Source organism: Bombina bombina, chromosome 1, assembly GCF_027579735.1.
Source record: "Bombina bombina isolate aBomBom1 chromosome 1, aBomBom1.pri, whole genome shotgun sequence".
Taxonomy (NCBI): domain Eukaryota; kingdom Metazoa; phylum Chordata; class Amphibia; order Anura; family Bombinatoridae; genus Bombina; species Bombina bombina.
In genome coordinates, this window is record NC_069499.1 from 1100794954 (window position 1) to 1100818695 (window position 23742).

Below are 23742 nucleotides of genomic sequence, written 5' to 3' on the forward strand. Positions count from 1 at the left end.
GAGTGGGGTAACTTCAGAAAGGGAATAGCGTGCGGGGTCTCCTGCAAATAAGGTATGTGCAGTAAAATATTTTTCTAAGGAATGGAATTGACTAAGAAAATACTGCTGATACCGATGTAATGTAAGTAAAGCCTTAAATGCAGTGATAGCGACTGGTATCAGGCTGATTAATGTATATGCAGTAAAGTAATTTTCTAAGGAATGGAATTTGACTAAGAAAATGCTGCTAATACTGAAGTAATATAATAAGTCTTAAATGCAGTAGAAGGACTGGTATCAGGCTTATCAATAGAGATACATACTCTTTAAAAAAAGATGTTTAAAACGTTTGCTGGCATGTTTAATCGTTTTTGTGAGGTACATTGGTGATAAAACTTAATGGGGCATGAATTTTTCCACATGGCTGACTTATATTTCTGCATAGAAACAGTTAACTAAGGTTTTCCACTGTTGTAATAATGAGTGGGAGGGGCCTATTTTAGCGCTTTTTTGCGCAGTAAAAATTCAGTCTCAGTCTTCCTGCTTCTTCCTGCATGACCCAGGACGTCTCTAGAGAGCTCAAGAGACTTCAAAAGTCATTTTGAGGGTGGTAATCAGTCACAGCAGACCTGTGACAGTGTGTTTGACTGTGTTAAAAAACGTTTTTTTCTCTATTGATTATCCGTTTTGGGTATTAAGAGGTTAATCATCCATTTGCAAGTGGGTGCAATGCTCTGCTAACTTAATACATTTACTGTGAAAATTTGGTTGCTATAACTGATTTGGTTCATTGTTATTTCAACTGTAACAGTTTTTGTGCTTCTTAAAGGCGCAGTAGCGTTTTCTATATTGCTTGTAAATTTATTTTAAAGTGTTTTCCAAGCTTGCTAGTCTCATTGCTAGTCTGTTTAAACATGTCTGACACAGATGAATCTGAAGGCCAGTGTGGAGCCCCATAGAAATATGTGTACTAAATGTATTGATTTCACTTTAAATAATAAAGGTCAGTCTTTATCTGTAAAGGAATTATCACCAGACAATGAGGGGGAAGTTATGCCGACTAACTCTCCTCACGTGTCAGTACCTTCACCTCCCGCTCAGGAGGCGCGTGATATTGTGGCGCCAAGTACATCAGAGACGCCCATACAAATCACTTTACAAGACATGGCTACTATTATGAATAATACCCTGACAGAAGTATTATCTAAATTGCCAGAATTAAGAGGCAAGCGCGATTGCTCTGGGATAAGGACAGAGTGCGCTGGTGCTGTGAGAGCCATGTCCGATACTGCGTCACAGTTTGCAGAACATGAGGACGGAGAGCTTCATTCTGTGGGTGACGGATCTGATCCAGGGAAACCGGATTCAGAGATCTCTAATTTTAAATTTAAGCTTGAGAACCTCCGTGTATTGCTAGGGGAGGTTTTAGCGGCTCTGAATGACTGTAACACAGTTGCAATTCCAGAGAAATTATGTAGGCTGGATAGATACTATGCGGTGTCGGTGTGTACTGACGTTTTTCCTATACCTAAAAGGCTTACAGAAATTATTAGCAAGGAGTGGGATAGACCCGGTGTGCCCTTTTCCCCACCTCCTATATTTAGGAAAATGTTTCCAATAGACGCCACTACACGGGACTTATGGCAGACGGTCCCTAAGGTGGAGGGAGCAGTTTCTACTTTAGCTAAGCGTACCACTATCCCGGTGGAGGATAGTTGTGCTTTTTCGGATCCAATGGATAAAAAATTAGGTTACCTTAAGAAAATGTTTGTTCAACAAGGTTTTATCTTACAGCCCCTTGCATGCATTGCGCCTGTCACTGCTGCTGCGGCATTCTGGTTTGAGTCTCTAGAAGAGGCCATTCACACAGCTCCATTGGATGAAATTATGGACAAGCTTAAAGCACTTAAGCTAGCTAATGCATTTGTTTCTGATGCCATTGTACATTTAACTAAACTAACGGCTAAGAACTCCGGATTCGCCATCCAGGCGCGCAGATCGCTATGGCTTAAATCCTGGTCAGCTGACGTGACTTCTAAATCTAAATTGCTTAATATTCCTTTCAAGGGGCAAACCTTATTCGGGCCCGGTTTGAAAGAAATTATCGCTGACATTACTGGAGGTAAGGGTCATACTCTTCCTCAGGACAGGGCCAAATCAAGGGCCAAACAGTCTAATTTTCGTGCCTTTCGAAACTTCAAGGCAGGAGCAGCATCAACTTCCTCTGCTCCAAAACAGGAAGGAACTGTTGCTCGTTACAGACAGACCTGGAAAACTAACCAGTCCTGGAACAAGGGCAAGCAGGCCAGAAAACCTACTACTGCCCCTAAGACAGCATGAAGGGATGGCCCCCTATCCGGAAACGGATCTAGTGGGGGGCAGACTTTCTCTCTTCGCCCAGGCGTGGGCAAGAGATGTCCAAGATCCCTGGGCGTTGGAGATCATATCTCAGGGATATCTTCTGGACTTCAAAGCTTCTCCTCCACAAGGGAGATTTCATCTTTCAAGGTTATCAGCAAACCAAATAAAGAAAGAGGCATTTCTACGCTGTGTACAAGACCTCCTAGTAATGGGGGTGATCCACCCAGTTCCGCGGACGGAACAAGGGCAAGGATTTTACTCAAATCTGTTTGTAGTTCCCAAGAAAGAGGGTACCTTCAGACCAATCTTGGACTTAAAGATCTTAAACAAATTCCTAAGAGTTCCATCATTCAAAATGGAAACTATTCGAACCATCCTACCTATGATCCAAGAGGGTCAGTACATGACCACAGTGGACTTAAAGGATGCCTACCTTCACATACCGATTCACAAAGATCATTATCGGTACCTAAGATTTGCCTTTCTAGACAGGCATTACCAGTTTGTAGCTCTTCCCTTCGGGTTAGCTACGGCCCCGAGAATTTTTACAAAGGTTCTGGGCTCACTTCTGGCGGTCCTAAGACCGCGAGGCATAGCGGTGGCTCCGTATCTAGACGACATTCTGATACAAGCGTCAAGTTTTCAAATTGCCAAGTCTCATACAGAGATAGTTTTGGCATTTCTGAGGTCGCATGGGTGGAAGGTGAACGTGGAAAAGAGTTCTCTATTACCACTCACAAGAGTCTCCTTCCTAGGGACTCTTATAGATTCTGTAGAGATGAAAATTTACCTGACGGAGTCCAGGTTATCAAAACTTCTAAATGCTTGCCGTGTCCTTCATTCCATTCCACACCCGTCAGTGGCTCAGTGCATGGAAGTAATCGGCTTAATGGTAGCGGCAATGGACATAGTGCCATTTGCGCGTCTGCATCTCAGACCGCTGCAATTATGCATGCTAAGTCAGTGGAATGGGGATTACTCAGATTTGTCCCCTCTACTAAATCTGGATCAAGAGACCAGAGATTCTCTTCTCTGGTGGCTTTCTCCGGTCCATCTGTCCAAAGGTATGACCTTTCGCAGGCCAGATTGGACGATTGTAACAACAGATGCCAGCCTTCTAGGTTGGGGCGCAGTCTGGAACTCCCTGAAGGCTCAGGGATCGTGGACTCAGGAGGAGAAACTCCTCCCAATAAATATTCTGGAGTTAAGAGCAATATTCAATGCTCTTCTAGCTTGGCCTCAGTTAGCAACACTGAGGTTCATCAGATTTCAGTCGGACAATATCACGACTGTGGCTTACATCAACCATCAGGGGGGAACCAGGAGTTCCCTAGCGATGTTAGAAGTCTCAAGGATAATTCGCTGGGCAGAGTCTCACTCTTGCCACCTGTCAGCGATTTACATCCCAGGCGTGGAGAACTGGGAGGCGGACTTTCTAAGTCGCCAGACTTTTCATCCGGGGGAGTGGGAACTTCATCCGGAGGTGTTCGTTCAGTTGGTTCATCGTTGGGGCAAACCAGAACTGGATCTCATGGCGTCTCGCCAGAACGCCAAGCTTCCTCGTTACGGATCCAGGTCCAGGGACCCGGGAGCGGCGCTGAAAGATGCTCTAGCAGCCCCTTGGGTTTTCAACATGGCTTATGTGTTTCCACCATTTCCGCTGCTGCCTCGACTGATTGCCAAGATCAAACAGGAGAGAGCATCGGTGATTCTGATAGCGTGGCCACGCAGGACCTGGTATGCAGACCTAGTGGACATGTCGTCCTGTCCACCTTGGTCTCTGCCTCTGAGGCAGGACCTTCTAATACAAGGTCCTTTCAACCATCCAAATCTAATTTCTCTGAGGCTGACTGCATGGAGATTGAACGCTTGATCCTATCAAAGCGTGGCTTCTCGGAGTCAGTTATTGATACCTTAATACAGGCACGGAAGCCTGTTACCAGAAAAAATTACCATAAGATATGGCGTAAATATTTATATTGGTGCGAATCCAAGAGTTACTCATGGAGTAAGGTTAGGATTCCTAGAATATTGTCCTTTCTACAAGAGGGTTTAGAAAAGGGCTTATCTGCTAGTTCGTTAAAGGGACAGATTTCTGCTCTGTCTATTCTTTTACACAAACGTCTGGCTGAAGTTCCAGACGTGCAGGCTTTTTGTCAGGCTTTGGCTAGGATTAAGCCTGTGTTTAAGACTGTTACTCCGCCGTGGAGCTTAAACTTGGTTCTTAAAGTTCTTCAAGGTGTTCCGTTTGAACCCCTTCATTCCATTGATATTAAGCTTTTATCTAGGAAAGTTCTGTTTTTGATGGCTATTTCCTCGGCTCGAAGAGTCTCTGAGTTATCTGCCTTACATTGTGATTCTCCTTATCTGATTTTCCATTCAGACAAGGTAGTTCTGCGTACTAAACCTGGGTTTTTACCTAAGGTAGTTTCTAACAGGAATATCAATCAGGAGATTGTTGTTCCATTATTATGTCCTAATCCTTCTTCAAAGAAGGAACGACTTTTGCATAATCTGGACGTAGTCCGTGCCCTGAAGTTCTATTTACAGGCAACTAAAGATTTTCGTCAAACTTCTTCCCTGTTTGTCGTTTACTCTGGACAGAGGAGAGGTCAAAAAGCTTCGACAACCTCTCTCTCCTTTTGGCTTCGTAGCATAATACGTTTAGCCTATGAGACTGCTGGACAGCAGCCCCCTGAAAGAATTACAGCTCATTCCACTAGAGCTGTGGCTTCCACCTGGGCCTTTAAGAATGAGGCCTCTGTTGAACAGATTTGCAAGGCTGCGACTTGGTCTTCGCTTCACACCTTTTCAAAATTTTACAAATTTGACACTTTTGCTTCTTCGGAGGCTGTTTTGGGGAGAAAGGTTCTACAGGCAGTGGTTCCTTCTGTTTAATGTTCCTGCCTTGTCCCTCCCATCATCCGTGTACTTTAGCTTTGGTATTGGTATCCCATAAGTAATGGATGACCCGTAGACTGAATACACTTAACAAGAGAAAACATAATTTATGCTTACCTGATAAATGTATTTCTCTTGTAGTGTATTCAGTCCACGGCCCGCCCTGTCTTTTTTAAGGCAGATCTAAATTTTAATTAAAACTCCAGTCACCACTGCACCCTATGGTTTCTCCTTTCTTGTCTTGTTTCGGTCGAATGACTGGATATGACATGTGAGGGGAGGAGCTATATAGCAGCTCTGCTTTGGGTGATCCTCTTGCAACTTCCTGTTGGGAAGGGAATATATCCCATAAGTAATGGATGACCCGTGGACTGAATACACTACAAGAGAAATAAATTTATCAGGTAAGCATAAATTATGTTTTCTATGCATTCCAATCTGGACTGATTTATAGACAGGAAGATCTTGTTCCTTTGAAATCTGCTCGATAGCTCAGGTCTGGTTAAACTGATTTATTTCAGCTTGCTTGGCTTTGCTGCAACACAAGCGGACAGCTCCACCTACTGGCTATTTTAATAAATGCACTGCTTCTCAATGCTTTTCAATAGCAGTCACATGACTGGAAAAAAAGGTTGTTATTCTGAAACGGTGTAAATTGAACAGTTGTAAAACGAGGGCCACCTATATATATATATATATATATATATATATATATTTCTTAGGAAGTTAATAGGTTACAATTATATCACATCTGTTAAAAATACTTGATTTACAATGTATCACATTCTCTCTTGTGGCGTTCACATTATTTTATCCATACCCTGTATGTTGTCTTATAAATGTACTATACCTGCTGTGTTCATCTGTATATTGTATACTTAAAATGATTTTTTTATGCAGGGGAGGGTGAAATTATTATTATGCAAGTGTCTAACTCGGATACTTTGCTCAAAATGGAGCCATCTTAGTAAATAGCAGTAACAAATGAAAAAAATTGTCAGTGCCCAGCGTGTATGTTCCTAGTTATCTTCTTGAGAGTTTTAGTACATTCAGTGATTTATATCTGATTAAATATTATGAAGGGAGTCTGTATTATGATGTCAACTAGATTTTTGCTAAACACTAAAATAAATGGACTTAAATTACTGAATAATTTCTGGTTCTTGTATCTAAACAATGAAAAATAAGATTATTGTTATGGAAATGGAAGAATATGCTGTCCCACCAACTTAAAACTTCACAAACCAACACTGGTTTTATCTGTGATTTTATCTTGTGTCTTTAATAAATGATTAAACCCCATGATCTATATAATTAAAAATATATACACAATCTAAATATATATACATTTTTGAGCTTTTATCTATATTTCATCCATGAACGTCAACCCTAAACAGACATAGCAAAATTTATTTAAAGGGACATGAAACCCTGAATTGTTCCTTCATGATTTACATAGAGCATACACTTTTAAAAATGTTCTAGTTAACTTCTATCAGCATATTTGCTTCATTTGTTGAAGGAGCAGCAATGCACCACTGGGAGCTAAAAAAAACGCATCAGGTGAGCCAAGAGGCATAAATGTGCAGCCACCAATCAGCAGCTTTCTCCCAGTACTGCACCCAAGCCTTAATAGGTGTGCTTTTCAACAACAGATACCAAGAGAATGAAACAAATTAGATAATACATGTACATTGTAAAATTTAATGTCGACTTTACTATTGCTTTAATTATTTTCTACATCCTATATTTAGCTATTTTCATTATTTTCATATGAGCATTCTACCTTCCATAGTTTTAACATTCTCTCTTTTCTGTATTATGTTTTCTCTTTTTTATCTCTTTCCTTCTTCTTCTCACTACCCTTTCTATTAATGTTAAAAAAACAAAAACAAACTAAAACAGAAGCCTGTTTGTTGCCCTTAAAACCCTAAAACGTTTATCAAGCTTCTATTTCCTGTTGTCTGTATTGGGGCAGGACCCACCCAAGTCAGACTTGCCAGGCAATTGTGAGTGGACTGAGCTTGGAATACAACAAAAATCCCATTGTTGTGATTATCTGACTGTTCTAGCAGCGGATATGTGGGGATTTAGCATGAGGAACTGGCAGAGAGCTGTTCTCCCACTGGACTTATAGCTATAAATATATATATTGCATGTGCAGAGCAGGAAAAATATGCCTGATGGCAAAAGCTATTTTCTGATAAGATTACACCATGTGTCCTTGTGTGTGTGTTTCTATCTATCTATCACATTCAATACCAATGATGATATATAGTCTTGTTCTACATGCACTGTAGTAATATAACAGGATTGCTCTATTGCTGTGTGTGTGATATCTGCCCATGCTCTGTCCACCCCCCCCCCCCCCCAGGACATGCAGATTTGTATTTTCACCCTACATATGTTAACCCGTAAAGGACAAGGCCGTTTTTTAATTGTCTTACCCTTAAAGGGATATTCCAGCCAAAATTGGAAACCCGATGGGTGCATTTCAGTATTGAACAGAAGATATTTTGCAATATACATGCATTAGCAAAAATGCTTCCAATAAAAGCTATAGCTGTTTCAAAAGTATATTTAAGTATGCACTGTGCACCAGCATTTTAAACAGCACTTGCTTAGAGAGCCTAAGGTGCTTGTACCATCTGGTAATGACTCAATTTGTTATTTGCTGACATGATACAAGCCCCACTGATGGTCTGAGCAGCTGCATTATTTAAAATGTGGGTGCAGTGACAATAACTAGCTATGCTTCACATGCATGTGCAGATAATTTTTTTAACATTAAAAGGATACTAAACCCAAATTTTTTCTTTTATGATTCAGATAGAGCATGCAATTTTAAGCAACTTTCTAATTTACTCCTATTATTAATTTTTCTTCATTCTCTTGCTATTTTTATTTGAACAAGCAAGAATGTAAGCTTAAGAGCCGGCCCATTTTTATTTAAGCACCTAGATAGCTCTTGCTGATTGGTTACTAAATGTAGCAAACCAATCAGCAAGCTCTACCAAGGTACTGAACTAAAAATGGGCTGGATCTTAACTTTCCATTCATGCTTTTTCAAATAGAGATAGCAAGAGAACGAAGAAAAACAAAGAATATCTAAAGAATGAAGCAAATTAGATAATAGAAGTAAAATGGAATGTTGTTTAAAATTGCATGCTCTATCTGAAAAATGAAAGAATACTATTGGGTTTTGTATCCCTTTAAACCAGTGATAACTTTTATTAGAAGCATTTTTGCCAATACATGTATATTGCAAATATGTTTCTATTTAAAGATGTAATAAATCTATGTGCATTTAAATTTTGACTGGAATGTCCCTTTAAGGACCAGGGCTATTTTTACATTTCTGCTGTGTTTGTGTTTAGATGTAATTTTCCTCTTACTCATTTACTGTACCCACACATAATATATACCGTTTTTCTCGCCATTAAAAGGTCTTTTTAAAGATACCATTATTTTCATCATATCTTATAATTTACTATAAAAAAAATATATAAAATATGATGAAAAAAATGAAACAAAAACACTTTTTCTAACTTTGACCCCCAAAATCTGTTACACATCTACAACCACCAAAAAACAACCATGCTAAATAGTTTCTAAATTTTGTCCTGAGTTTAGAAATACCCAATGTTTACATGTTGTTTGCTTTTTTTGCAAGTTATAGGGCAATAAGTACAAGTAGCACTTTGCTATTTCCAAACCATTTTTTTTTTTTTCAAAATTAGCGATAGTTAACGTTATAACACTGATATCTGTCAGAAATTCCTGAATATCCCTTTACATGTATATTTTTTTAAGTAGACAACCCAAAGTATTGATCTAGGCCCATTTTGGTATATTTCATGCCACCATTTCTCTGCCAAATGCGATCAAATAAAACAAATCGCTAACTTTTTCACAAACTTTAGGTTTTTCACTGAAATTACTTAAAAGTAGCTTGTGCAATTATGGCACAAATGGTTGTAAATGCTTCTCTGGGATCCCCTTTTTTTAGAAATAGCAGACATATATGGCTTTGGCGTTGCTTTTTGATAATTAGAAGGCAGCTAAATGCTGCTGGGCACCACACTTGTATTATGCCAAGCAGTGAAGGGGTTAATTAGGTAGCTTGTAGGGTTCATTTTAGCTTTAGTGTAGAGATCAGCCTCCTACCTGATCCCTCCCTGACCCCCTCAAACAGCTCTCTTCCCTCCCCCACATCACAATTGTCACTGCCATCTTAAGTACTGATAGAAAGTCTGCCAATACTAAAATAAAAGGATTATATATATATATATATATATATATATATATATATATATATATATATATATATATATATATACAGGTAGCCCTCAGTTTACGCCGGGGTTAGGTTCCAGATGGAATGGTTGTAAATCGAAACCGTTGTAAATTGAAACCCAGTTTATAATGTAAGTCAATGGGAAGTGAGGTAGATAGGTTCCAGGCCCCTCTCAAAATTGTCATAAGTAACACCCAATACATTATTTTAAAAGCTTTGAAATTAAGACTTTAAATGCTAGACAGCATTATAAACCTAATAAAATAATCACACAACACAGAATATATAATTAAACTAAGTTAAATGAACAAAAACATTTGCTAAATAGCATTATAAACCTAATAAAATAATCGCACAACACAGACTTCACTTGCATTTTTCTGCAAACAGTTCTTTCTATGCATTCCAATCTGGACTGAATTATAGACAGGAAGATCTTGTTCCTTTGAAATCTGCTCAATAGCTCAGGTCTGGTTAAACTGATAAATATCAGCTTGCTTGGCTTTGCTGCAACACAAGCAGACAGCTCCACCTACTGGCTATTTTAATAAATGCACTGCTTCTCAATGCTTTTCAATAGCAGTCACATGACTGGAAACAAAGGTTGTTATTCTGAAACGGTGTAAATTGAACCGTTGTAAAACGAGGGCCATCTGTGTGTATGTATATATATATATATATATATATATTAAATTCAGCAGTGATGGGATCCCCCCCCCCCCAATACAGCTCTCTAACCCTCCACCCTCTACCTATTCTCCACCATCTTGGGTACTGGCAGCTGTCTGCCAGTACCTAGTTTTCTCAAAACAATTTGCCCGTTTGTTGAAACCCTTAATTTTCTGTAGTGTAGCTGCCCCCAACCCCCTATCCTCCCAGATCCCTTTAGAATTTATTTCCCACCCTCTTCCTCCCTCCACCTCCCTGAGTCAACCTCCCTCCACCCCTCTACCTCCACCGGACTAAATGGAGCGTGCACCCGATCATTTGCGTGCTCTGATCCCGAAGTCCGGCCAACGATGGGCTGCCCACCCGCCTCCCTGCTATGGCTGAGCTGGCTCCCACCCACCAACGATCGGCACCATCTCTGGCCGATGCAGAGAGGGCCACAGAGTGGCCATCTCTGAATCGGTGTGCAAAAAAAGGTATTGCAGTATATCGAGGCATCACGGCAATACCTTGAAAGTAGCTGGAAGCAATCAGGATCGCTTCCAGATGCTTTAAACCCCTAACGACGTACAGGGTACGTTGCTGGTCTTTAAAGACCAGTTTGTGTAAGACGTACCCTGTACGACGTGTGTCGTTAAGGGGTTAAAGGGACATGAAACCCAAAATGTTAAGGAACAGCAATGTACTACTGAAAGCTAACTGAATACATCTGGTGAACCAATGACAACATGCATAAATGTACAGCCACCAATCAGCAGCTAGCTCCCAGTAGTACTTTGCTGCTTCTGAGTCTAAATCTAGGTATACATTTCAACATGGACAGCTGGAGAACAAGGTAATTAGATAATAGAAGTAAATTGGAAAGATGTATACAATTTTGTAGATGATCCATTTATATAGCCCATACAGTTTTTTTGTTTTGTTTTTAAATGTATAGTTTTGCTTATTTTTAAATAACATTGCTCTGATTTTCAGACTCCTAACCAAGCCCCAAAGTTTTAGAAGAACACCGACGTATACCTACTACAGCTTGATTCTGTTTGTGTAAAGGGTCTTTTCATATGCAAAGGAAGGGGGAGGGGGGGTGTCTGCTATTTCCCACTTGCAGTGGGTGTTCCAGCTACCTTTTTAACAGAGCTAAACTGGGAGCTTCTAAATAAGTTTTTAAACTGTTTTATACTGGATTTTTATATCAATATCTGTGCATATTATTCTTTATAGTAGTTACTATTACATGCAGTTATATGAATATTGGTGTATACTGTCCCTTTAATCATTAAATAAAACATTTGAGTTTCATGTCTCTTCAATGATTAGCTGCACGGCTAATAGAGCAGTGATGTGTATTTGCTTAGGTCTACATGTTTGTATACATATTTATACACTGTTGCCCCTATAATGACTCATAGTTTTTCACATCTTGTTTCAACAGAGAGACACCTCACAGATGGCAGCCTGTCCCGGGTACCAAGGCTGCCATGTTGGTAAAGGTGAATAGTCTGAGACAGGTTCCTACTTCCCCAACAAGCGTAAGCAACCAGAACAGCGTTCCCAAACCTTCTCATCCAAAGCCAGTTATATATGCACAGCCTCAGGTTTCCTCTTCAACAGCATCTAGTTCTGATGCTAAACAGTCTATGCAAATAAAGAAGACAGAAAATGGAGGATTCTGTTTGGTTTTAACAAATGGAGCAAGTTGTCAGACACCACAAAGGACTCCTACAGGGACACTACAACCATCATCTCCCAGATATGGCTCTCCACCACCTATATATGATGAGCCATCAATAGATTCACCTATTTATGATGAACCACCCGTGGAGATGGACTTTGAAAATATGACTGTAAAGTCAGCTTCTCCACCCGTGTCCCCATCTGGTAGTATGCATAATCACCCCCAGCCTATGAAGCTTCTGCCTTACCCAAGTGTTCATCAGCAAAAACATAAAAGAAATCCCTCTGCTACGGAATACAGCGCAGTTGGCAGGGAGTATATTAAGCATATGGTCAATGTGGACCAGTCTTCTAAACAAACTGTATCTCCCACAGGTTCCCTTGATATTCCTCCTAAGCATCAGACAGGTCAACTAGCCCTCAAGGACAGTTTTAAGCATTCTTGGCGGGTTTTAGAAGCCAATGTTCTCAAGAACATAGAAGCACACCATGGCCGACAAAATAGCTTACCACAAGACTACCCAACTGTGGTAAGTCAGCAAGATTCCGGCTATTCTACAGGTCCTTCTCCAAGTTTGAGAAAGAGAAAAGGTAGGAGGCAGGGTACTGGACAGACAAGACCTGGGTCTGTAGGTAGTAGCAGTGAACTAAATGCATTGAATGATAAACTGATTGCAGAAATGAGGTCAGTAGTGAACAGGACTGCCATTTGCAGGGGCAGCAAATCTAGTTTGGATACAGAAATGCTTGAAAACTCTATTCCAGTTGATGGTAACAAGGTGCGTTTCCAGGCTGATGCTTTGAAAAAAAGTAGCAGGAGGGGGTCAAGAGATGACATCACGTCCAGCAGCAGGTCATTGTTCAGGCATGTCGCTGAGAGCCAAGAGAATGGCACTGGGGACATGGTAACCTCGCAAGAAGTTGTAAGGCAGAAACGGACATATGAAAAGATAGATTTCTTGGAGAAGAAGGTCACTAGCCAGATCAGTCTGCTTTCATCAGAATCTGCAAGGACAGCATCTCAGGTAAATACATTTTATAACCTCATTCCTTGCAAGTTTTAATAAAAAAACAATTATTCTGTCATTCTTCAGTAATTCTGGAATAGCTGAAATGCAAAGCACCTCTATTGTGTCAGCCAATTGCCTATTGGCCTTCTGCGTTAACTGTGGTTTCAGTTCAACTCTATACCTTTGTCTTATGTTACAGTATACAGGGAGAATCAGGGTGGTTGTGTAATATTCTGAGTACTGAGTTTATGTATGTTACCATGCAAGATATATAAACTTGTGTTTTCTCATTTGCGTGCTCACAGCTGTCAAAATTTTAAAAGCATATTCTATAGAAAGCTTATACAAAAGAAATGCTTCCTCATTTCACAATAAAGAGAGAACTTCATGATAGTTCATGTATAAAGTTATTTTCATGAAAAAAAATCAGGAATCAGAAAAGTAACATTAAAATAAAGCATAACAACATCAATACAATATGTTGTGTGATACAAAAGCACTGGGAAAGGAATACAGTGAAAAACTTTACCGTAAATGGATTAGCCAACAGGCATGGAAGCTTTAAAGGGATATTTAACAGTGCTCCTTTGGTATAAACAAATATTTAATAATTAAATAAAAGTAAACATAAAAAGAAACAGATTGTAAAAAAAAAAAAAACCCAGCAAACAACTTACGTTTTTTTTTTTTTTTTGCAGCCCACTGGTCCCCAGTGGGATAAGAGTGGAGACATTTTTTGAAACTTACGTTTTATTCTGCCAGTTCTGAGCATGTGCAAATCTGATTCTCTGTTTATCTAGTCTATTCACTAAATACTAAATCAACCCCGGAAGTTTTATGATGATATGCTAGATAAGCTTCCTGTAGAGACCACAGCCTCTTTGTAGGGCTGTGACATGAAGTAATGGAAACTGCAATACATTTAAATAGATGAATAATACATATTGCAATTATATCTATTAAGTATGTAACACTGCTTAGTGCTTTTTTATTACACCAATGAAATAGATTGTTTTATATTACTTTAAGCATAAGTTTAGGTAAACGGACAGTAAACAACTTGATATTTTAATGTAAAATGTTTAGTTATGTATAGTTAAACAAATTTGCAATATACTTTTATTATTTAGGATACCTGAAATTTGTGGATTTTCTAATTCTCAGAGCTGGAAATGCACACTTCATACTTTTCAAGGCTTTCACTGCTTAATTAACTTTAACAGATAACAAGCTATAAAACAATTCACTTTATACTAACATTATGACTCTGAATGGCCTTGTTGTCTGCAGGCTCCGGAATGGCTTTTCCAAGAGAAGCAAGTGGTGGGTGGAGTCTGGCTATTGAAAAACAACTGCAGCAAGCACAATGTTAATTTTAGACATTCTTGTCATTAAAGGGACATTAAACCCAATTTTTTTTTCTTTCATGATTCAGATAGAGAATACCATTTCTCCAACATAGGTGTGTCCGGTCCACGGCGTCATCCTTACTTGTGGGATATTCTCTTCCCCAACAGGAAATGGCAAAGAGCCCAGCAAAGCTGGTCACATGATCCCTCCTAGGCTCCGCCTACCCCAGTCATTCTCTTTGCCGTTGTACAGGCAACATCTCCACGGAGATGGCTTAGAGTTTTTTAGTGTTTAACTGTAGTTTTTTTTATTCAATCAAGAGTTTGTTATTTTAAAATAGTGCTGGTATGTACTATTTACTCTGAAACAGAAAAGAGATGAAGATTTCTGTTTGTAAGAGGAAAATGATTTTAGCAACCGTTACTAAAATCCATGGCTGTTCCACACAGGACTGTTGAGAGGAATTAACTTCAGTTGGGGGAACAGTGAGCAGTCTTTTGCTGCTTGAGGTATGACACATTCTAACAAGACGATGTAATGCTGGAAGCTGTCATTTTCCCTATGGGATCCGGTAAGCCATTTTTATTCAGACAGTAAATAAGGGCTTCACAAGGGCTTATTAAGACTGTAGACATTTTCTGGGCTAAATCGATTCATATATACACATATTTAGCCTTGAGGAATCATTTAATCTGGGTATTTTTGTAAAATAATATCGGCAGGCACTGTTTTAGACACCTTATTCTCTAGGGGCTTTCCCTAATCATAGGCAGAGCCTCATTTTCGCGCCGGTATTGCGCACTTATTTTTGAGAAGCATGACATGCAGTCGCATGTGTGAGGAGCTCTGATACATAGAAAAGACTTTTTGAAGGCGTCATTTGGTATCGTATTCCCCTTTGGGCTTGGTTGGGTCTCAGCAAAGCAGATACCAGGGACTGTAAAGGGGTTAAAGATAAAAACGGCTCTGGTTCCGTTATTTTAAGGGTTAAAGCTTCCAAATTTGGTGTGCAATACTTTTAAGGCTTTAAGACACTGTGGTGAAATTTTGGTGAATTTTGAACAATTCCTTCATACTTTTTCGCAATTGCAGTAATAAAGTGTGTTCAGTTTAAAATTTAAAGTGACAGTAACGGTTTTATTTTAAAACGTTTTTTGTACTTTGTTATCAAGTTTATGCCTGTTTAACATGTCTGAACTACCAGATAGACTGTGTTCTGAATGTGGGGAAGCCAAGGTTCCTTCTCATTTAAATAGATGTGATTTATGTGACACTGAAAATGATGCCCAAGATGATTCCTCAAGTGAGGGGAGTAAGCATGGTACTGCATCATTCCCTCCTTCGTCTACACCAGTCTTGCCCACTCAGGAGGCCCCTAGTACATCTAGCGCGCCAATACTCCTTACTATGCAACAATTAACGGCTGTAATGGATAATTCTATCAAAAACATTTTAGCCAAAATGCCCACTTATCAGCGCAAGCGCGACTGCTCTGTTTTAGATACTGAAGAGCATGAGGACGCTGATGATAATGGTTCTGAAATGCCCCTACACCAGTCTGAGGGGGCCAGGGAGGTTTTGTCTGAGGGAGAAATTTCAGATTCAGGGAAAATTTCTCAACAAGCTGAACCCGATGTGATTACATTTAAATTTAAGTTGGAACATCTCCGTAAGGAGGTATTATCCACTCTGGATGATTGTGAGAATTTGATCATCCCAGAGAAACTATGTAAAATGGACAAGTTCCTAGAGGTCCCGGGGCTCCCAGAAGCTTTTCCTATACCCAAGCGGGTGGCGGACATTGTAAATAAAGAATGGGAAAGGCCCGGTATACCTTTGTCCCTCCCCCCATATTTAAAAAATTGTTTCCTATGGTCGACCCCAGAAAGGACTTATGGCAGACAGTCCCCAAGGTCGAGGGAGCGGTTTCTACTTTAAACAAACGCACCACTATACCCATAGAAGATAGTTGTGCTTTCAAAGATCCTATGGATAAAAAATTAGAAGGTTTGCTTAAAAAGATGTTTGTTCAGCAAGGTTACCTTCTACAACCAATTTCATGCATTGTCCCTGTCACTACAGCTGCGTGTTTCTGGTTCGATGAGCTAGTAAAGGCGATCGATAGTGATTCTCCTCCTTATGAGGAGATTATGGACAGAATCCGTGCTCTCAAATTGGCCAATTCTTTCACCCTAGACGCCACTTTGCAATTGGCTAGGTTAGCGGCGAAAAATTCTGGGTTTGCTATTGTGGCGCGCAGAGCGCTTTGGTTGAAATCTTGGTCAGCGGATGCGTCTTCCAAGAACAAACTACTTAACATTCCTTTCAAGGGGAAAACGCTGTTTGGCCCTGACTTGAAAGAGATTATCCCTGATATCACTGGGGGTAAGGGCCACGCCCTTCCTCAGGATAGGTCTTTCAAGGCCAAAAATAAACCTAATTTTCGTCCCTTTCGTAGAAACGGACCAGCCCCAAGTGCTACGTCCTCTAAGCAAGAGGGTAATACTTCTCAAGCCAAGCCAGCCTGGAGACCAATGCAAGGCTGGAACAAGGGAAAGCAGGCCAAGAAACCTGCCACTGCTACCAAGACAGCATGAAATGTTGGCCTCCGATCCGGGACCGGATCTGGTGGGGGGCAGACTCTCTCTCTTTGCTCAGGCTTGGGCAAGAGATGTTCTGGATCCTTGGGCACTAGAAATAGTCTCCCAAGGTTATCTTCTGGAATAAAGAGACAGGCATTCTTACATTGTGTAGAAGACCTGTTAAAAATGGGAGTGATTCATCCTGTTCCATTAGGAGAACAAGGGATGGGGTTCTACTCCAATCTGTTCATAGTTCCCAAAAAAGAGGGAACGTTCAGACCAATCTTAGATCTCAAGATCTTAAACAAGTTTCTCAAGGTTCCATCGTTCAAAATGGAAACCATTCGAACAATTCTTCCTTCCATCCAGGAAGGTCAATTCATGACCACGGTGGATTTAAAGGATGCGTATCTACATATTCCTATCCACAAGGAACATCATCGGTTCCTAAGGTTCGCATTCCTGGACAAGCATTACCAGTTCGTGGCGCTTCCTTTCGGATTAGCCACTGCTCCAAGGATTTTCACAAAGGTACTAGGGTCCCTTCTAGCGGTACTAAGACCAAGGGGCATTGCAGTAGTTCCTTACTTGGACGACATTCTGATTCAAGCGTCGTCCCTTTCTCAAGCAAAGGCTCACACGGACATAGTCCTGGCCTTTCTCAGATCTCACGGATGGAAAGTGAACGTGGAAAAGAGTTCTCTATCTCCGTCGACAAGGGTTCCCTTCTTGGGAACAATAATAGACTCCTTAGAAATGAGGATTTTTCTGACAGAGGCCAGAAAAACGAAACTTCTAAACTCTTGTCAAACACTTCATTCCGTTCCTCTTCCTTCCATAGCGCAGTGCATGGAAGTAATAGGTTTGATGGTAGCGGCAATGGACATAGTTCCTTTTGCGCGCATTCATCTAAGACCATTACAACTGTGCATGCTCAGTCAGTGGAATGGGGACTATACAGACTTGTCTCCGAAGATACAAGTAAATCAGAGGACCAGAGACTCACTCCGTTGGTGGCTGTCCCTGGACAACCTGTCACAAGGGATGACCTTCCGCAGACCAGAGTGGGTCATTGTCACGACCGACGCCAGTCTGATGGGCTGGGGCGCGGTCTGGGGACCCCTGAAAGCTCAGGGTCTTTGGTCTCGGGAAGAATCTCTTCTACCGATAAATATTCGGGAACTGAGAGCGATATTCAATGCTCTCAAGGCTTGGCCTCAGCTAGCAAAGGCCAAGTTCATACGGTTTCAATCAGACAACATAACGACTGTTGCGTACATCAACCATCAGGGGGGAACAAGGAGTTCCCTGGCGATGGAAGAAGTGACCAAAATCATTCAATGGGCGGAGACTCACTCCTGCCACCTATCTGCAATCCACATCCCAGGAGTGGAAAATTGGGAAGCGGATTTTCTGAGTCGTCAGACATTACATCCGGGGGAGTGGGAACTCCATCCGGAATTCTTTGCCCAAATTACTCAACTGTGGGGCATTCCAGACATGGATCTGATGGCCTCTCGTCAGAACTTCAAGGTTCCTTGCTACGGGTCCAGATCCAGGGATCCCAAGGCGACTCTAGTAGATGCACTAGTAGCACCTTGGACCTTCAAACTAGCTTATGTATTCCCGCCGTTTCCTCTCATCCCCAGGCTGGTAGCCAGGATCAATCAAGAGAGGGCATCGGTGATCTTGATAGCTCCTGCGTGGCCACGCAGGACTTGGTATGCAGATCTGGTGAATATGTCATCGGCTCCACCATGGAAGCTACCTTTGAGACGAGACCTTCTTGTTCAAGGTCCGTTCGAACATCCGAATCTGGTCTCACTCCAGCTGACTGCTTGGAGATTGAACGCTTGATCTTATCAAAACGAGGGTTCTCAGATTCTGTTATTGATACTCTTGTTCAGGCCAGAAAGCCTGTAACTAGAAAAATTTACCACAAAATATGGAAAAAATATATCTGTTGGTGTGAATCTAAAGGATTCCCTTGGGACAAGGTAAAGATTCCTAAGATTCTATCCTTTCTTCAAGAAGGATTGGAGAAAGGATTATCTGCAAGTTCCTTGAAGGGACAGATTTCTGCCTTGTCTGTGTTACTTCACAAAAAGCTGGCAGCTGTGCCAGATGTTCAAGCCTTTGTTCAGGCTCTGGTTAGAATCAAGCCTGTTTACAAACCTTTGACTCCTCCTTGGAGTCTCAACTTAGTTCTTTCAGTTCTTCAGGGGGTTCCGTTTGAACCCTTACATTCCGTTGATATTAAGTTATTATCTTGGAAAGTTTTGTTTTTGGTTGCAATTTCTTCTGCTAGAAGAGTTTCAGAATTATCTGCTCTGCAGTGTTCTCCTCCTTATCTGGTGTTCCATGCAGATAAGGTGGTTTTACGTACTAAACCTGGTTTTCTTCCAAAAGTTGTTTCTAACAAAAACATTAACCAGGAGATAGTCGTACCTTCTTTGTGTCCGAAACCAGTTTCGAAGAAGGAACGTTTGTTGCACAATTTGGATGTTGTTCGCGCTCTAAAATTCTATTTAGATGCTACAAAGGATTTTAGACAAACATCTTCCTTGTTTGTTGTTTATTCTGGTAAAAGGAGAGGTCATAAAGCAACTTCTACCTCTCTCTCTTTTTGGATTAAAAGCATCATCAGATTGGCTTATGTGACTGCCGGACGGCAGCCTCCTGAAAGAATCACAGCTCATTCCTCTAGGGCTGTGGCTTCCACATGGGCCTTCAAGAACGAGGCTTCTGTTGATCAGATATGTAGGGCAGCGACTTGGTCTTCACTGCACACTTTTACCAAATTTTACAAGTTTGATACTTTTGCTTCTTCTGAGGCTATTTTTGGGAGAAAGGTTTTGCAAGCCGTGGTGCCTTCCATTTAGGTGACCTGATTTGCTCCCTCCCTTCATCCGTGTCCTAAAGCTTTGGTATTGGTTCCCACAAGTAAGGATGACGCCGTAGACCGGACACACCTATGTTGGAGAAAACAGAATTTATGTTTACCTGATAAATTACTTTCTCCAACGGTGTGTCCGGTCCACGGCCCGCCCTGGTTTTTTTAATCAGGTCTGATAATTTATTTTCTTTAACTACAGTCACCACGGTATCATATGGTTTCTCCTATGCAAATATTCCTCCTTAACGTCGGTCGAATGACTGGGGTAGGCGGAGCCTAGGAGGGATCATGTGACCAGCTTTGCTGGGCTCTTTGCCATTTCCTGTTGGGGAAGAGAATATCCCACAAGTAAGGATGACGCCGTGGACCGGACACACCGTTGGAGAAAGTAATTTATCAGGTAAACATAAATTCTGTTTTTAAACAACTTTCTAAATTACTACTATTATCTAATTTGCTGCATTCTCTTGATATTGTTTCCTGAAAAGCATATCTAGATAGGCTTAGTGGCTTCTGATTGGTAGCTGCACATATTTGCCTCATGTGATTGGCTCACCCATGTGTTTTGCTATTTCTTAAACAAAGAATATCTAAAGAATGAAGCAAATTAGATAATAGAAGTAAAATGGAATGTTGTTTAAAATTGTATTCTCTATCTGAATCATGAAAGAAAAAAATTGGGTTTAATGTCCCTTTAAAAGGGGTTTACTGTCCCTTTAATAAAACAGACATCTGACAATGTCTCAAAAGTGGGACAGCCTTTTCAACTAGTATTTACTCATTTTAAACAGCACAAAGCAAGATTGAGAACATTTCAGAAAGGAAAATATTTTCCCATGATATAAAGTGCAACAAAATATATTTATTAAAGGACAGTCAAGTCAAAATTAAACTTTAACGATTCAGATAGGGTATGCAATTTTCTTCTTAAAACGGGGGGAGGCCACAGCTGCATTCATTACTTTTGGGAAATACAGAACCTGGCCACCAGGAGGAGGCAAAGACACCCCAGCCAAAGGCTTAAATACCTTCCCCACTTCCCTCATCCTCCAGCCATTCTTTGCCTTTCGTCACAGGAGGTTGGCAGAGATTATGGAGTAGTCTCTTATGGAGGGGGTAGTACTCTTCGAGATGGGACTGGAGTTTTAAGTAATCCTGTCAGCCTCTCAGTGAGAGCATGGATGAAAGTTAGAGTCCGCAGATGCAGGGAGAGTCTTTCTGCAAAAACATCCCGACTCATGTTAACAGCTCCATAAGCAATTAGAGTTGACAAGTTTTGCTGCCTGCTTTTCTGCACTCAAGTCCATGTCAGAAGCAACGCTACTATCTTTCAAACTTGAAGGACTGTGTACTGAGGGGTGTTATTGAGCAGTGGGGGACTTTAATCATGTTTGTTATGTGATTCTGTCTGCTTATGTGTGGAAATATTGGGGCTCATGGCTATTGCATAACGTACAGTTTTTTTAGAGCTGCGCAGTTCTTGTGGACTGGCACGCTTTTCTTTGGCCTACATGTCGCACCTAGTGACCGGGCGTAGTCATGTTTTTGTTCTCCATTTCTGTATTCGTGACGAGTGTCGGTGGAGAGGATCTGTTTCTCTACTTGTCTGGATCATAGGAGGTGGTGAGTGCCCCAGCCATTGGGGGTGTAAGGTGCCAGTTGCTTTTGTCCATAATTTAATAAGTCAAGCTATGGAGGATTCTGATTATTCGGAGAAGAATTTCTCTGATTCAGATTCCATTACTTGCGTAGATTGTGGGGAGGCCAGGGTAATCCAGCCCAATCAATTATGTTCCGTATGTCATAATAGAGTGCTTTCTTCTCCCTCTGGGATGAGGCTAGAGACCACTGAGCCATCCGCCTCTGAGGACTCTGTGTCTCATGAGGTGCGTTCCCTAGAATATTTTGTTCCTACACAGGCAGTTGTCCCGAATACCGTTACCCCTTCTCCGGAAGGAGGTTTATTTCCAAAAAAGGTTACTGCATGGTTCCACATGGCCATATCTTTGGCGTTGGCGCACTTACATCTTCCTAATTGCAAGCAAAGAGTTCATCCGTGTCCCCTTAACCTAGGGGTGTCAGTAACCTGGGGGTGTCAGGTGCGAGTTTTATTATATCGGATCTTTCCTCTGGGAAGGCGGTTTCCTCTGAGGCTTCAGGGTACACCCTTCAGGGTCGGGGGAATTTTTCATTTAGATTTAGACTGGCGCGCCTGCGTGTACTTCTGCGGCATGTGTTGACGACTTTGGAGGATTCCAGTTCAGATTCGTCAACGGATCCTCAGGCTTCTGAATCAGATGGCGAACAGCGCTAGACGATAGAGGGATGAGACCCTACTCCTGGTCATCTTTTGTTTTGTGTGTCTAATCCCAGTTCTGAGCTCCTGAGGATTAGGATATCTGACAGGCTGGTCCTGTTATTGTTTCCATTCCTCTTTGGTGTTCACCTACGGGTGCGGGTCCAAAAAAAATAAAAAATATTTTAAGACAATGTTTAAGCCTCAGAGCTTATTTGTCTGTAGTTTGTTTTGTCTAGCCCTGCTAGGGTTTATAACTTTGTCTTAGCCCTATATATATATATATATATATATATATATATATATATATATATATATATATATATACAGTGGGGGGAAAAAGTATTTAGTCAGCCACCAATTGTGCAAATTCTCCCACTTAAGAAGATGAGAGAGGCCTGTAATTTTCATCATAGGTATACCTCAACTATGAGAGACAAAATGTGGAAACAAATCCAGACAATCACATTGTCTGATTTGAAAAGAATTTATTTGCAAATTATGGTGGAAAATAAGTATTTAGTCAATATCAAAAGTTCATCTCAATACTTTGTTATATTTCCTTTGTTGGCAATGACAGAGGTCAAAAGTTTTCTGTAATTCTTCACAAGGTTGTCACACACTGTTGCTGGTATGTTGGCCCATTCCTGCATGCAGATCTCCTCTAGAGCAGTGATGTTTTGGGGCTGTCGCTGGGCAACACAGACTTTCAACTCCCTCCAAAGGTTTTCTATGGGGTTGAAATCTGGAGACTGGCTAGGCCACTCCAGGACCTTGAAATGCTTCTTACGAAGCCACTCCTTCATTGCCCGGGCGGTGTGTTTGGGATCATTGTCATGCTGAAAGACCCAGCCACGTTTCATCTTCAATGCTCTTGCTGATGGAAGGAGGTTTGCACTGAAAATCTCACGATACATGGCCCCATTCATTCTTTCATGTACATGGATCAGTCGTCCTGTTCCCTTTGCAGAGAAACAGCCCCAAAGCATGATGTTGCCACCCCCATGCTTCACAGTAGGTATGGTGTTCTCTCTCCTCCAAACACGACAAGTTGTGTTTCTACCAAACAGTTTTTCTTTGGTTTCATCTGACCATATGATATTCTCCCAATCCGCTTCTGGATCATCAAAATGCTCTCTAGCATACTTCAGACGGGCCCGGACATGTACTGGCTTAAGCAGGGAGACACGTCTGGCACTGCAGGATCTGAGTCCCTGGCGGCGTAGTGTGTTACTGATGGTAGTCCTTGTTACGTTGGTCCCAGCTCTCTGCAGGTCATTCACTAGGTCCCCCCGTGTGGTTCTGGGATGTTTGCTCACCATTCTTGTGATCATTTTGACCCCACGGGTTGAGATCTTGCGTGGAGCCCCAGATTGAGGGAGATTATCAGTGGTCTTGTATGTCTTCCATTTTCTAATTATTGCTCCCACAGTTGATTTCTTCACACCAAGCTGCTTGCCTATTGCAGATTCAGTCTTCCCAGCCTGGTGCAGGTCTACAATTTTGTTTCTGGTGTCCTTCAACAGCTCTTTGGTCTTCACCATAGTGGAGTTTGGAGTGCGACTGTTTGAGGTTGTGGACATGTGTCTTTTATACTGATAACAAGTTCAAACAGGTGCCATTAATACAGGTAATGAGTGGAGGACAGAGGAGCCTCTTAAAGAAGAAGATACAGGTCTGTGAAAGCCAGAAATCTTGCTTGTTTGTAGGTGACCAAATACTTATTT

At 41.2% G+C, this 23742-nt stretch overlaps 1 protein-coding gene across 3 annotated transcripts in view; it reads left to right on the plus strand.

The window, feature by feature from the left end:
- The window catches only part of LOC128643557 (rho GTPase-activating protein 39), a 231139-nt gene that overhangs the window by 147833 nt on the left and 59564 nt on the right, over positions 1-23742 (plus strand). For all 3 annotated transcript variants that reach the window (XM_053696430.1, XM_053696479.1, XM_053696538.1), the window contains one exon: positions 11640-12906. In XM_053696430.1, coding sequence (XP_053552405.1) covers positions 11640-12906 — 1267 coding nt within the window. The remainder of the gene's footprint in view (positions 1-11639; positions 12907-23742) is intronic.